Source organism: Sesamum indicum, linkage group LG7 (genome assembly GCF_000512975.1).
Source record: "Sesamum indicum cultivar Zhongzhi No. 13 linkage group LG7, S_indicum_v1.0, whole genome shotgun sequence".
Classification (NCBI taxonomy): Eukaryota; Viridiplantae; Streptophyta; class Magnoliopsida; order Lamiales; family Pedaliaceae; genus Sesamum; species Sesamum indicum.
The window spans coordinates 8851315-8864550 of NC_026151.1; the positions used below are offsets into that span (position 1 = coordinate 8851315).

General features: G+C 35.3%; 2 protein-coding genes across 2 annotated transcripts; one reads left to right on the forward strand and one right to left on the reverse strand.

The window, feature by feature from the left end:
• LOC105166714 (reticulon-like protein B2) lies at window positions 632–3075 on the forward strand. Its single transcript, XM_011086168.2, has 5 exons — window positions 632–961; window positions 1872–2052; window positions 2136–2277; window positions 2533–2602; window positions 2723–3075. The coding sequence occupies exons 1-5, from the start codon at window positions 748–750 to the stop codon at window positions 2890–2892; spliced, it is 777 nt and encodes a 258-aa protein (XP_011084470.1). The 5' UTR covers window positions 632–747; the 3' UTR covers window positions 2893–3075.
• On the reverse strand, window positions 5453–12979 carry LOC105166715. The gene is made up of 16 exons (XM_011086169.2): window positions 12547–12979; window positions 11526–11647; window positions 11338–11426; window positions 11204–11239; window positions 10879–10972; window positions 10110–10152; window positions 9923–10026; window positions 9032–9096; window positions 8312–8808; window positions 8142–8229; window positions 7920–8045; window positions 7071–7639; window positions 6759–6894; window positions 6608–6676; window positions 6366–6497; window positions 5453–6051 (listed from the first exon to the last, which is right to left on the reverse strand). Exons 1-16 carry the CDS (start codon window positions 12774–12776, stop codon window positions 5938–5940), a joined length of 2514 nt encoding a protein of 837 aa, XP_011084471.1. The 5' UTR covers window positions 12777–12979; the 3' UTR covers window positions 5453–5937.

A 13236-nucleotide genomic window follows, 5' to 3' on the forward strand; every position in this document is an offset into this window, starting at 1 on the left:
ATTTTGTTTGAGTGTAATTATATATAAATTTTTTATAATTTAAAAAATTATAATCTAACACTTTTGAATTTTTTTTCTTCTTAATAAATAAATTATTCATTAGTCAAAATAGTTTGAATTTGCTGATATTAAAAAAAAATTGAATAAAAATTGCCATTTACCATCAATTGACTTATTATTGATTTATAATAGATCAAATAATTTTGTTCTACCTAAACTATCCTTATAACTTCTCACATATATTAACGTGTGAAAACGTATGAGAGTAATTTGATTATAAAAAAATTTATTTGATCTATGATAAATTAGTATTAAAGCAACTATGAATAAATACAATTTCTTTTTATTTTTTATTAATATAAATAAATTTAATAAATATTAACTAATTTAAAAAATTTAATTATTAGATAAATATAATAAAAAATATTAGATATAAATTTTCAAATTATAAAAAATTTACATAACGTTAGTGTTACAGCTGCCAAACTCAAACCTAACGCCAACCGTTAAGCTTTTAAACCCCAATAGCAGTGGAGTGTCTGGGAGCTCCTTTCCTCGGTTTCCGTTACTCCGAACCTCAGGCTCCGGAATCCCGAACCCTAATTCCACTCCTTTAAAGTCGCTCGTCTCTCGCTTTCCTTCATTTCGCGTTCTAAGTAACACAAAATATCTCTGAAAAGAAGGGCATAAAAATTGCATTCAAACACTCACTGTACTTCTGCGTCGATTGAGATCGGGATTGAATCGATGGCGGATCACGAAGGTGAGCACGAGAAGCACGAATCAGCCGCTGAATCATTGATCGATAAGATCACGGAAAAGTTTCACGGCTCTGATTCGTCTTCGTCGGACTCCGACGACAACAAGGACATCAAGTCTGCCGCCGCCGCCGTTAAGTCCAAGATCTATCGTCTGTTCGGCCGCGAAAAGCCAGTGCATAAGGTTCTAGGCGGTGGAAAACGTACGGCATTGTGTTCTGAAACTTTTTAGATTGGTTTTGATTGCAGATTTGTACGGCTATATGAGGTTTCTTTGTGTTTGATGTGTTTACATGTGATTGTTATAGTGTGGAAACTCACAAGTTGCTTTTTTTTTGTTTGGACTCAATACTTGAACTGTAGGTTTACTTGTTGACGACTAATGTGTCTCATAGATTTTTAGTACAGATATTTGACACTTTCTCTGATTTTACCAGTAGAGTTGCATACACGCCGTGTTTCTATTCACTTGATTGGTCTTAGACGCTCTAGCAATAAAGGTGCAGACCGAAAAAATATTGTTAATTAGCTTTTGAACATTTGAATTTGAAAGAGTGGAAATTGTAGTGTTGATATTGTTTTTATTTGTTTTAGAACTCTGATGGTGTTGAAGTTTTATTTGGTTTGATTACTATTCTAGAAAGATGTACTGCGAATGATTTATGTGCCCAGATCTGTTTTGCTTCAGTTCCTGTTAGTTACGAGTATTTCATTTGTTTTTATCTGCAATTGTGCGTTACGAACTTTATTTTGGGGTAAAATCAATGTGTTTTCTTTTCTGTTTCTGAATTGGCGTATAGCTGTAAACTTCTTCACCCAGGATCAAACTTTTCATTTGATAGATGGCGTGTCAGATGTCTTATTACTACGTTCCACTAGCTGTTGCTTTCTTGTGCCAATGTCTTGATTTTAAACTGTAAATTAAGTGCTATTCCTAGATAATGAGTCTCCTATGCGTCTTTCAGATACTTCTCATCATACAGAGATTGAGGAATCATGTATACCTCTGATATGGGTTTGACGTGGCAATCATCTATTTCTCTCACATCATCATGCTGCAACATCTCTTATTTTATTTTGTTATGTGACTCACAAGACTGAATTTTGTGGCAGCTGCTGATATTTTCCTATGGAGGGACAAGAAAATTACTGCTGGTGTGCTTGGGGTTGCCACCGCAATTTGGGTGCTTTTTGAATTGCTCGAGTATCACTTGCTCACTCTAGTGTGCCATATTCTGATCCTTGCTCTAGCCCTCATATTCCTGTGGTCAAATGCATCCACCTTTATCAACAAGTATGCTTCCAGATTGACCTAGAAGCTCACATTTTGTCGTTTTGTTTTTACACTGCATTTTGACTTTATCTCATGCTTTTCAGGTCTCCGCCGAAGATCCCAGAAATTATTGTTCCTGAGGATATTGTTCTGGGTATAGCTGCTGCCTTTAGGATTGAGTTCAACAGAGCTCTAGCCATCCTTAGAGATATTGCATCAGGGAGAGAGCTAAAGAAATTCCTTGCAGTATGTCAATCTTCTTGGACTCTTGTGGTTTACACTGTAATTTGTTGGTTCATGTCATCAATTGGCATTCTACTTATCAAATATTATATACCTATACCTGGAACTCCTCTGTTAGTGATCTCTTGATGGTTTAGTTGTCTAGGTAATTATTAGTCAAAGGAAGTTGGTGAAGATTCTTTGGCATATATTGAATTGTTTTACTGTTGTCGTGAACCCATTTGGTGCTTACAAGTAATGTTGCTTATGGTTTTTTAGGTGATTGCTGGCCTATGGGTTCTTTCCATTCTGGGGAACTACTTCAACTTTCTGACCTTGTTCTACACATGTGAGTAACCTGCTGGTTTCTATTTCTGTGAATGATGCTTGTTTCTGAATTATGCAATTGTTGTTTGAGTTTGTAATTGGGTTTGTTTTTGTTTGGGTTTACTCTTACCCACCAAAACAGGTTTTGTTTTGTTGCACACGGTGCCGGTGCTTTATGAAAAATATGAGGATCAGGTTGACGCTTTTGCTGAGAAAGCGGAGGCAGAGCTAAAGAAACAGTACGCCGTGTTCAATACCAAGGTTTTAAGTAAAATCCCTAGAGGGCCTTTGAAAGACAAGAAGTTACTGTAAACCGCGTGATCATCTGTTGGGTACATGTGCTTGTTCCAATATGTATTGTGACTTAGTTGTCTGATAGAACCCAATCTTATTACCAGTTTGTTTTTGACTGTCTGGGTTCGTTATTTTAAAACAAATGTTATATTTCACATCTTTTAAATTATATGATCAATAGCCTATCATTATTTGGCATTACGATTTGCATCAATCTGTATTTTAGTGGGAATGGCATATAGAGGGGTTGGGTTTGTGGGCAGGGTTGTTAATGCTCATTTTCTCATATTTGACCTTTAAAGATTTCTGAAGTTCACTTAGTGATAACAAAATGCATGATATCTTGACTATTGAGAAAGATCACTACAACCGTACTACAGAGTGTATCCGTCGTTATTTCTGGACTAAAAGATTCGTTTGTTAAATTATAAAATGAATAGTTTTTTAAAGTATATAACAAAATATTGCATTTCTCAGAGCAAATCAAGAAATTTTTGAATGGCTATATTGAATGCACGCCGAGATTTGCACAGCTAATGAGTACAGTTGAGCTGCTGATTAGAGGCTTGGTTTTGGTATTTCAACTGATGTTACCAGCGTCTTGACTGATGAGCTCAATTTCTAAATCCTCCAAATTGTTGAGAAAATTGAAGAACAATGACTGATGGTGAAGATTTGTATAGAGGTGGCGGATGGATGTTTCTCGATTAACTATCTCATTTTTTGAATAAATTAATTAGAATTATAGTTTTCAAATATTTATATCTAGCAATAGACAATTATAACAATTAAGTACTGATAATGAATGTTATATAATTATATCTAATCAACTACTACTATTAAAATAGAATTCATTTACGGTTAGGACTAATTACACAAATACTATATATTTTTTGAAAATTATAAATACATGATTACAATTCCTATTCCTATTCAGGGGTAAAATTTTATTTTGTAGGTTAAATACATTTTGCACCCTCGATATGTGATTAATTCAATATTAATTTATTAACATCATAAATAGATAAAAATTAAAGTCAAATTGATAGATATATTTAACTAAGAGAGCATTAAAGTGAATATTTCATATTATTAATAGTTAAGGGTATTTTTGTCCATTTTTATTTAATTTAAAGGATTATCACAAGATAGGGGATGATTGAAGGTTTCTTTAGTTTAGGGGGTAATTGATGAGGACAATATACTTTAGGGGTGTAAAATGTATTTAACCCTAAGTTTAAACAATATTTAACACCTCTTCAGGATAATTTTATAAAGGAATAATTACACTCCCCTCCCCTGAAGTTTGATGTAATTACACTTAGACCTCGTATGGTCTGAAAAATTATATTTGATACCCTTAAGGTTTGTATTTGTCTAACAAATAGGTTCCTCTGTTAGTCAAAATTTATTGAATTTATGATATTAACAATAAAATTAAATTTATTACTGACTTATTGCAAGCCAAATTTTTTTTTTTTTTTACTAAACTACCCTTATAACAGTTATTTGACTTGCAATAATCAATAATGAGTCAATTAGGGTAATATAGATTTCTAATTGATTTTTTTTAATAATATCAGCAAATTCGATGAATTTTGACTAACGGAGTGACTTATTTGTTAAATGAAAGCAAATCTTAGGGGTATTAGATATAATTTCTCAAATCATAAAAAATTTATATATAATTACACCAAATCTCATAAGAAGAGAATATAATTATCCCTTTTATAAAGAATAAGGACTATTTGAGTAATTAAAGTTAATCTAAAAAATGTCAATATATTTACCCTTTTTTCCAAATGTTTGATAGTTACAAGCTGGTTGTTTCTAAGCTGGGAAGGAATCAGGAAAAAGTCCTACCCAGATGATGTTGTAATGGGAGTGGATCCATTATCTTACACAGCTACTTTCTGAAAAAAGAGGGTGGATTGAAGTAAAATCGTATTTTAATGCAATATTTTTGAACCATTTCAATATGTTTCCTGTGAATATTGACAAAGTCGACATCAAAAAAGTTAACTAACCGAAATTGTGCATATCCTTCTTCTACAAAATTTCAAAGGGTTTTACTTAATTTGATATGAAATTGTAAGTTGGAAATGATAATTAACTCAAGATGTCTTAAACTTCAAAGTTGGAAATGATAATTAACTCAAGATGTCTTAAACTTCAAAGTTGTAATACATAAGAACAAATTAATGGAAATTTAAGATGAGAAAAGAATGACGAGTAAACATCATAAACTTTTTGGAATAATTATTATTTGGGAGCCAATGAGGAACTAATTCCACAAACCATTTTAATTACCCTTCTTATGTTATTACAGAAGAAACCCCAAAAACTGGTAACTAGAAATAATAGTACAGAAAATATTTTTGATTGAGTAATAATTGACAAATTATGTTTAATTATATTTTTCCAAAATAAATTTTGGGCAAAAGAAGTAAAGTTTCCACACCATCAATTCTTGACTTCTTGTTGCTGTTTTAGAAATAATAAAAAAAAAATTCAAATTTTATGGGGCTGTAAATAAATGAACAGTTCAAACACTTCAAATACGATCCGGAAACCATACTTATAACAAATCTCATAGTCCATATGATTGATTACTTTCAAAGTTTGAAACAAAAATGGAACAACCAATGAACTAAAATTGCACTAGATTTACACATGAATGTACAATATGCGGATTAATGTAGCTTCTGTAGATTGTAATAAACTTGTAAACAAACCATTCCAAGCACATTTCGCTCCATAAGTTCATTTGGGGTCTCCACATGAACTTTCTTGATGCTGGCAAGTATAACATTACTAGCAGGCATGGCTAAATCGTCCAGTCTCAATTCTTCAAAACAATGTATGTATGAATGCAGTCCAATACGAGTCCGAACAATATAAGCTAGACATGACAAATAAGATTCATTTGCTAAGAGGACCAAAAGCCGCGCTTCCAAGGTACTAACCTTCAAATGGTGGCTCGTAATTTTCATCCAATACTTGCGTTTTACTTTCCAGGCATTTGTCATATACGCTCATCTCCAGATGCAAATTTCTGATGATCTAAAGGAAGTAAGATAGCTGCTGTTTCTTCCGTGAACCTCCTTCTCCATATAGCTCGTTCCATTGCTTTAGCTCGGCCATTATGGATCCCTCAGAAGCAAAACTGGCAGCAACCTGCAGGGTGCATTACGTAAATTCCTCAAGAATCTGTAAAATTTTTAACTTTTCATATCGTAAGCAAGATGAAAATAGTGTTGCTAACAAGCAATTTGTCTGGTTCATTGCATGTTTAGAGGATTCACTAGCCCCTGATGAAATCGTTCATATCCTAAACTCAGTATAAATAGGAAGTTTAAACAATGTGCAAACAAATGGCTAAGGTGACAGGAGTCAGTTGAAACTTGGTTCAGGGATACAAAAGTGAAAGGCCTTTAAGAGAAAGGAACAAGAATTTAATGACTTGTACATTAGGAACTTAGATGTGTTACCTGATTCTTTGCCTGTCTCATGTCTTCCATGTTTAAGGGCCTTAATGAAATTACTTTTTCCTCTTTAGTTTCTTCTTTGGGAGCAGAAGCATCTTCAAAGCTCTGCCCCTCTTCGTCTCTCTGCTTCTTTTCCTAAATAGACAAAAGTGATCAACAGTTGATGTTGAAAGATGTTCTGGGAAGTTAAAATCGAAAAGGTTGCTAAAACAAGTTGAGTTGTTGTCTTGAAATGTAAAATATACCTTATCCTTCTGTCTCTCTTGCTGTATAAGTTCTCTCACCGGCCGGTAAGCCGCTGTTACACACAGATTCTGCTTCCAAAAGTTACTAAGACAAATTAGTGCCTATGAATGAGACATAAATTTGACAACTTTATAAGTAAAATATACGGACCTTCAGATCACTTCCACTGTAACCTTCTGTCATTGTTGCAAGCTCTTTGAAATCTATGTCTTCTGCTTTTTCTTTGGACAGTAGGGTTCTCAATATCATTTCCCGGTTCTCCACTGAAGGTAGACCGACCATAATTCTGTTCAACATTAGACCAAAGCTCAGAGATTGTTGTAATTGCCTTATGAGACCTGAAATATACTGCAATAGGTGTTTTTTACCCACTCTAAAGGACAGAAGGGCTCCGTCAAAGAAGTGTTTTATACTTCAAGAACAAAGTAAAACAGGCACCAGGATGCAATATTATAAATATACCTCCGCTCGAATCGCCTAATAATTGCTTCATCAAGGTCAAAAGGTCTATTAGTTGCTGCAAGAACAAGAATGCGCTCTCCAGATTTTGTCAATAGCCCATCCCAATGTGTCATAAATTCATTTTTAATTTTTCGCATTGCCTCATGCTCTCCTACTCTTGTCCGCTGCCCAAGCATACTATCAACCTCATCTACAAAAATTATGGTAGGCGAAACCTTAGCTGCAAGAGTGAAAAGAGCTCGAACGTTCTTTTCGTCTTCTCCGAACCATTTTGAAGTGATTGTTGACATTGAGACGTTTATGAAGCTTGCACCCGCTTCATTGGCAATGGCCTTGGCAAGCATTGTTTTGCCTGTACCTGGGGGACCAAAAAGCAGTATGCCTCTACAAGGCTTAAGAAGCCCACCATTGAAGAGGTCTGGCCTTCGAAGAGGAAGCATGACCAGCTCCTGAAGTGATTCTTTTATCTCATCCAGAGCACCAATATCAGCAAATGTAACTCCTATCTCATTTGGAGGGATAACCTCAGGCCTTATGCGCTTCTCAAATTCATTGTCAGGAGGGACTTCCTGGCATAATCAAGATGGAGCCGATTAGACAGAACGAACAGAAAACACAGTCATTTTATGTGAATGAAAGGTGGAGGGTTCAGAATACAGATTTTTTCTTCCTTAAGCTACAAATAGGGTAATTTTGGAGGCAATCTGTAAATTGATTCAAAGATTGATAGAAGATTCCACAAGAAAAGGGAATTAGGTTTAACAAAGTGTGCACTGTGTCTCTGCAGGCAATTTTCATCTCACTTCCTGATTCTGTTAATAACGGTAAAACAACTAGTCTAGGACTTACCAGGGGCTTAGAGATTGATGCGTTCTCACCATCGGTCTTTGTTGAAGATATTGGCTTTTCTGCCTCACTCTTGTTTTCGGACTTTGCTTCAGGTTTTGATCCAGTATTATCTGTCCCGTCAGCATCCTAATATTGATTGAAACAATACCCAACAAATAGGTAGAGTAAAGTTCTGAGAAGACTGTCCAAGCTTTGGAAAAGCAGAACTGTGAAAAAACAAACCTTGAATAATCCACCGCTAGTACCCATTTTAAGGGTATATTTCCCGCCACTTTTCCCGTCCTGAAAAATGCTTAATCCATGCGACAAACTGCACCAAATGCAGTGAAGTTAAACATGAATATTGCAGCATAAAAATCCTAAACATCCAAAGAACAAATTATTATATCTACCTGTCAGCTGATATAAGAAGCTTCCCATTCCGGTACTCGGGATCCTTATTATTCGTCAAATGGTATGATATAGCAGAAACTACAATTTCCTCTATGTAATTACTGAGAACCATGGTGTCAGCATCACATATGGATCCTAGATCATCGCACTCAAGATCATTTGCTGCAAGAACCTCAGCTATATGATTCTTGTTATCCTGGAACTGGATCTTCTTCATATCTTCTTCCAGTTGAGCTTTCCAGCTCACAAGATGATTTTCATCTTCTGGGGGCCTGATCTCAATATTATAAGGAAATAAAAGACTAATCCTGTCATCTACTTCCACAGAATCCTCAGCAGGATCCAACATCCGGGAACCAAGAACCAAAACTGATCCTGATAATTCCTTCAACATTCTACCGAAGAATTTGTGTATTCTAGAGGATTGGAGAAGAAGTCTGTCAACATCTCGGATATAGAGAATGACACGACTGTTTTGAGAAAGTGAAACCAACACCTGAAAGTGACATCTTTCTCATTAATATCCAAGAAAAACTTCAAGGACAACATTTTCTTAGGGCAAATGAGTGATAGGATAGTCAAGATCATATAGAGATATCAACGATAGCCTAAGACCTTCAGCATAATCAAATAATACCAAGAGAAGGGATAACCAAAGAAGTATTTAAACGACTGAGAGTCATTTACAGACATGAGTCATCAACTGATCATGCAATTACCTTATAAAGCGAGTGTAGGAGAACTTTCTCATCAAAGGACCAGCTGTTGACACGCTTGGAAGGAGCTAACAAAGTCAAAAGAAAGATCAGTAAGATATTAAATAATATTTTCCGGTTCTTGCCAAAATTTGCTAAATGCAAACTAAAGGAGCATCAGAAAAAGGGTAAAATACGACGAGCTCCCTTGAGATTTGGCATAATTACAAATACCCTTTGTTGTTTAGGACTTTACTCGTACCCCTTACATTAGTCTCCCTTGAGGTTTGGGCTCCAACAACTAGCCCAATCCATTAGTCTCCCTTACGTTTCCATCCATATTTGTAGTAAATTGACTAAAATACCCTTGTGGATCATATGATTTCACTTATTTCTTAAAATTTTTGTGGACTAAGTGGACTTTTTTTTTTTTTTTTAACAATTTTTCAAGTTTTCCATCCACCTCATCCGTTTTCTTTTATAATTTTTCAATTTTTTTTTTAAGAAAAAATACAACAAAGGCAAAGTGACAATTGCAGATCCTCCGTCCAATTATTACATAATTTTATCAAACATCACGGGCTATTGGTAATATTCCAAGGGGTATTCGTAATTGTACCAAACTTTAGTGAAGCTTGTGTGAACCCTAAGAAAAAAGTCCTATTTCCAGGTAGAAACTTGAATCAATTAAACATAAACTTGAATCAATACAGGTAGTAAGGGGAATGCTTTCGCAAAAGCCTAGTTAAGATATCCAGGGACAGAAACTTGAAGCATGATTAACGATAGACTAGAGTTGACTTTATTTTCCCTGTAATGCTTATGAATAAATGCAACTTTGGACCATGTATGTCAAACTTTTTACAAAGATGGACGTAGAAATTGATTTCAGTTGAGGAGTACAGATATGCGCACCTGCATTTGAAGAGGATGACTGGAAACTGATGCTACTACACATATCTGAAGAGACGGAGGAAGATCTTCGAGGCTTTAGAGAATTATTGACTCCTTCAGTATTCCTTTAGGGAGCAGAATTGAGGATCAATCAGACATTCCATCTGGAATCGGATTTACATGTTCTGCATAGAATTATCTAGCATACCTTGCTGTAGCATCCAATCCACTGCTTTGCCTCCATGGTGTGCCTTCAGTAAAACATTTTTGTAAGCGACACTATATTAGTTGCTTAAATAGATAAAGAGAAATTAAAAAGGTAACCCAGATAATATTAATCAAAATGATTACTTTGGAAGTATCAACAAATAAAATAATGGAGGACACACTACTGAATGTTCTAATGTACAATCTATTAATGGAGGACAAATCACATCCCAGTATGAGTTTTTCAAACAACTAAAACTTCATTTCTCATCCTTCTATATGTGCACAAAAACAATACATCCAACCTGGTGTTTTATATTTTCTGATTCGCAAGTAGTTAGAGAATGCTCCCCCATCTCAAAAGCTTACCGTGTTATTAATTCAAACGAATTGTAAATACTAATGTCATCTCAATAGGCAGGCAAGAGAGACTAAAATTTTTCATCCTTCCTCTTAGAGCCTTACTGCTATTAAACCATTAAAAATAGATGTAAAGTATAATTAATGGCAGAAAATCATGAGATGTCCGGAAACATATAAAACTGTATTACACACTGTTATTAACTACCCTTAAGTTAACTCAGATAATGTCTGTCCTACCATCCTAAATCACTCTGCAACTACTTTACATGCAAAATGTGATTAAAGATCAATAACAAGAATGCGAACAAAAACTTAGACATTCAGAAAATATCACTAGCATCAATTGTCTATAAAACATCGCATTCGTAGATACTAAAAAAGAAGAAGATAATAATTGGAAAAGATACCTCTGTTATCCTCTCTTGACGGAAGAATGGTGAAGGAACCAAGAAAACTTGACATCCGTTCTAATGTTGCTTCTGAGATAGACCTGTGGAGCGACTACAATAGAAAATCTAGAATTAGTATAATCTTCACTCCAAGGACATTGGTTTATCTTATCTCATAAAGACAAGAAAGAACGGGATAGATGTTTGATAAACTAAATCTATCATCACATAGTATGCATGCTTATCTGTTGTCGCTCCTCTGGTCGGTGAGACCAGGTTTTTTTTGTTAATTATGGTAGCAAAAATACTCTCATAAACTGAAGTGAACTGAAACAGGACTTACAGAGTCTTTCTTGGCAATACCATACTTGCTCTGCATCTGTGCATTGATGACCAAAAAGAAAACAAGTAAATCTTTCAACACAACTATGCAAAAAGAATCATCAGTATGAGATAAGATATCAAACCGAAAATCACCTTAAGTGAAAAGTCAGTTATATCCAGGAGTAGCAACTTTGCTTCAAAATGATGCGCTAGAGCCTTAGCAAGCATTTGCTGGTAAAGTTCTGGGAAACACATGTAATTATAATTTTAAGGGCAACAAGAAATGAAGACGAAGATTTAGATTTGAACCCATATATGCAATGCATCAAAGCTGCTGATACCTGCAGGCCCTGAGAGCAATATAGCCCGACTGGCAGGAGAAAGATTCCGAGTGTGCTTAGAGACATCTAAGTGATTTAGATGAACATATGCTGCGCTTGTTAACAACACCCGCGTCCTCTGACTGTCAAAGTCATCAAAAGATGGGAGAACAGATTTGTTATTACATGATAACGTTATGATAAAATTTGCTCAAACTTTTTTGCAAAACGATTTCAAGAATCATTTCTATGTTAATCGAGTTCCTAACTTAGGAAGACAAAGCAAATAGTTGAATCCAAACTATTGAGAAACTCGAAATCCTTTACATGCGAGGATATGATCCAACACTTTAACATATCCTGCGGGAGCTTGTGAGCTTGCAGTCAAGTAATATATAAGCAATTGTATCTGTGCATCGTCCAGTGCACAATTCACGGCACATTTTCCGAAGTGGGGACTCGCATTAAAAATATAGGATGAGTAGACAATAGCATATTCAGTTATTTTGCTCGTGAAACGTAAAGCTAATTTTAGCTGCAATACTGGTTCGGTCCAAAGGACTCGAGGCCAAAATTCTCTGTGATTTTATGTAAAATCAAACTTCCAAAAGATTTTGAAGGGAATTATATTACCCGGACAATGGTAAACAAACTTTTATAGTGAGGACACAAATTGTGATGCCGAAACGAACAAACATGACGAGGAAAACATGAAAGAAAATGGAAAAAGTAAAAACTCATCGTTTCTCTTATTAGTAACGAGCAAAAGAAAATCATGAAGCTAAAAAGAATCTAAATGAAAGCTACTTTTAACCGGAGAAACTACAATTGTTAGGAATCCAGAGTAAAAGTAAGCATCAAGAATGTACCGAATCTTCTGATGCTATACCAAACATTTTCGACATAATTGCTCACCAAAAATAAATATATAAGCAGCAACACCAAGAAAAGACTCTGAATTTTCGTTTTTTTTTTTTTATTTTTCGGAATTCAGAAAAGCAGGAAAGATCCGCTTTTTTCATTTACTTCCTCCAAAATTCACCTGAGATAATACGGGAAGTCATCAAAGGTAACTTTGCTCTCCTTTCCATCAACAACCAATCTAAGCAGCTCCAGCTGCATTTCATCGGCGGAGATGCCTCCTGCCGCCGCCGCGGCAGAAGTCGAAGCTCCGGTCCATCGGCCGAGCGCCGAACCAGAAACCAATCCGAGACCAACTCCCACCCCTACCCCCACGCTCAATGCCGACAAAATCACCTGCTTCTGTTCCATCACATCATCATACACGCAAAAACCCAACGTATTTATACAGGCAGAGATACGTATCGGCAAAGATCTGCGGGAGGAAATGCAGGGAAAGGATAGGGTTCTCGGAGAAGAAAATGGCGTATCTCCGAGTGAGACGTTGGTCGATTCTTTGGTTTTTGTTTTTGCTTATCTTTGACAGGTAAGAGAAGAGGTTTCATCGGTGTTGTGGTGGTGTGCGCTATATATAGGCAGGTGGGGGTGCCAGAGATGAGAGAGAAACAGAAACTAGTGGAGAGAGAGAGAGAGAGAGAGAAAGAGAAATAAATGAAAATTTGGACCTGTTGACTTTTTTGACATTATTTTACCAAAAGTCCAAAAGAAGAGAAGTTACTACTTTTTTTTCACAAACATTTAATGTTAAAAAGAAAAAAGTTAGCACTATAATTATGAAACCTATAAATTAAATTAAATATATATATAATTT

What these genes read in the sequence shown, in the direction of transcription:
- LOC105166714 (XM_011086168.2), top strand. Translation starts at nt 748, where the DNA reads ATGGCGGATCACGAAGGTGAGCACGAGAAGCACGAATCAGCCGCTGAA. An exon ending in GCATCCACCTTTATCAACAA is followed by an intron (nt 2,053 to 2,135) that starts GTATGCTTCCAG and finishes CATGCTTTTCAG; the next exon opens with GTCTCCGCCGAAGATCCCAG. An exon ending in AGCTAAAGAAATTCCTTGCA is followed by an intron (nt 2,278 to 2,532) that starts GTATGTCAATCT and finishes ATGGTTTTTTAG; the next exon opens with GTGATTGCTGGCCTATGGGT.
- LOC105166715 (XM_011086169.2), bottom strand. Translation starts at nt 12,776, where the DNA reads ATGGAACAGAAGCAGGTGATTTTGTCGGCATTGAGCGTGGGGGTAGGG. An exon ending in GACTTCCCGTATTATCTCAG is followed by an intron (nt 11,648 to 12,546) that starts GTGAATTTTGGA and finishes TGACTTTGACAG; the next exon opens with TCAGAGGACGCGGGTGTTGT. An exon ending in TCCTACACTCGCTTTATAAG is followed by an intron (nt 8,809 to 9,031) that starts GTAATTGCATGA and finishes TGTCACTTTCAG; the next exon opens with GTGTTGGTTTCACTTTCTCA.